The following is a 984-nucleotide window of genomic DNA, read 5'->3' on the forward strand; positions in this document are numbered from 1 at the left end:
ACATAGACATTTGGAACATCAAGACCTCTCCCAAGATAAAAGATTTCCTTTGGCGTCTGGTGAAGAAAGCTATTCCGGTGAGCTCAAACTTGGCGTCTCGAGGCATCCCTGCTTTTCCCTGCAAAGTATGCTCTGAAGTGGAAGATGACTTGCACGTTTTCCTCCGATGCAGCACTGCTGCTCAAGTTTGGGAATTGGCTCCTTTAGTCTCAAAACCGTCTCCCCTTGTTCCTTCCATTGCAGCCTTGATAACTCTTGGTCGGTCTCTCACTGTATTACCTCCAGTGGGACTGTCGGTTCCTCTGTGGCCATAGATTCTTTGGCATACTTGGAAGGCAAGGAACAAACTATGCTTTGAAAATAAAGCTTTTTCCGCCATGGAAATCATACTAAAAGCAATCACCGATGCTCGAGAATGGCAACAGGCTCAAGACTTAGCTGAAAAGCCGTCTAGCCAACTGCCTCTCATCTCGTCTCGCTTCGGTTCACCTCGACAGGCTCCCTCCTCCACGATGACCATCTGCAACGTTGATGGAGCATGGGACCCGAGTACAAAGAATTGTGGTTTTGGTGGTGTTTTTTCAGGTTGGAGACCGCACAGAGAGATCGAACCTCTTCAAGCGTCTCACAGATTTGTCTCGTCGGCGTTAATGGCTGAGGCCCTCGCCATCCGTTCCGCGGTGATGCATGCCGCTTTGTTAAACATAAAATCTCTGATGATACTGTCTGATTCCCTATCTTTGGTTCAATTGCTGAAGGAAGGAGGATCGGTTCCAGCATTGTTTGGCATTTTGTTTGACATCTACCACTTTAGCTCTACTTTTTATGTTATTTCCTTTTCGTATGTTCCTCGATTGAGCAATATTATGGCTGACTCGGTGGCAAAGTCAGCTCTTCTATTGCTTAACTCCACCTCCTTCAATGGAGTGTAAACTGTTTTATTATGAAATGAATGTGTGTTTGATCAAAAAAAAAAAGTGGTTC

General features: G+C 45.6%; 1 protein-coding gene across 1 annotated transcript; it reads left to right on the forward strand.

Moving 5' to 3' along the window:
- The first annotated feature begins 377 nt into the window (after window positions 1–377).
- LOC108832700 (uncharacterized) lies at window positions 378–932 on the forward strand. The gene has a single exon (XM_018606156.1). The coding sequence runs from the start codon at window positions 378–380 to the stop codon at window positions 930–932; it is 555 nt and encodes a 184-aa protein (XP_018461658.1).
- The last annotated feature ends 52 nt before the right edge of the window (window positions 933–984 follow it).

This window comes from Raphanus sativus, unplaced genomic scaffold (assembly GCF_000801105.2).
Source record: "Raphanus sativus cultivar WK10039 unplaced genomic scaffold, ASM80110v3 Scaffold4970, whole genome shotgun sequence".
NCBI classification, from domain to species: Eukaryota; Viridiplantae; Streptophyta; class Magnoliopsida; order Brassicales; family Brassicaceae; genus Raphanus; species Raphanus sativus.

Coding starts and splice junctions, on each gene's coding strand:
- LOC108832700 (XM_018606156.1), top strand. CDS start 378: ATGGAAATCATACTAAAAGCAATCACCGATGCTCGAGAATGGCAACAG.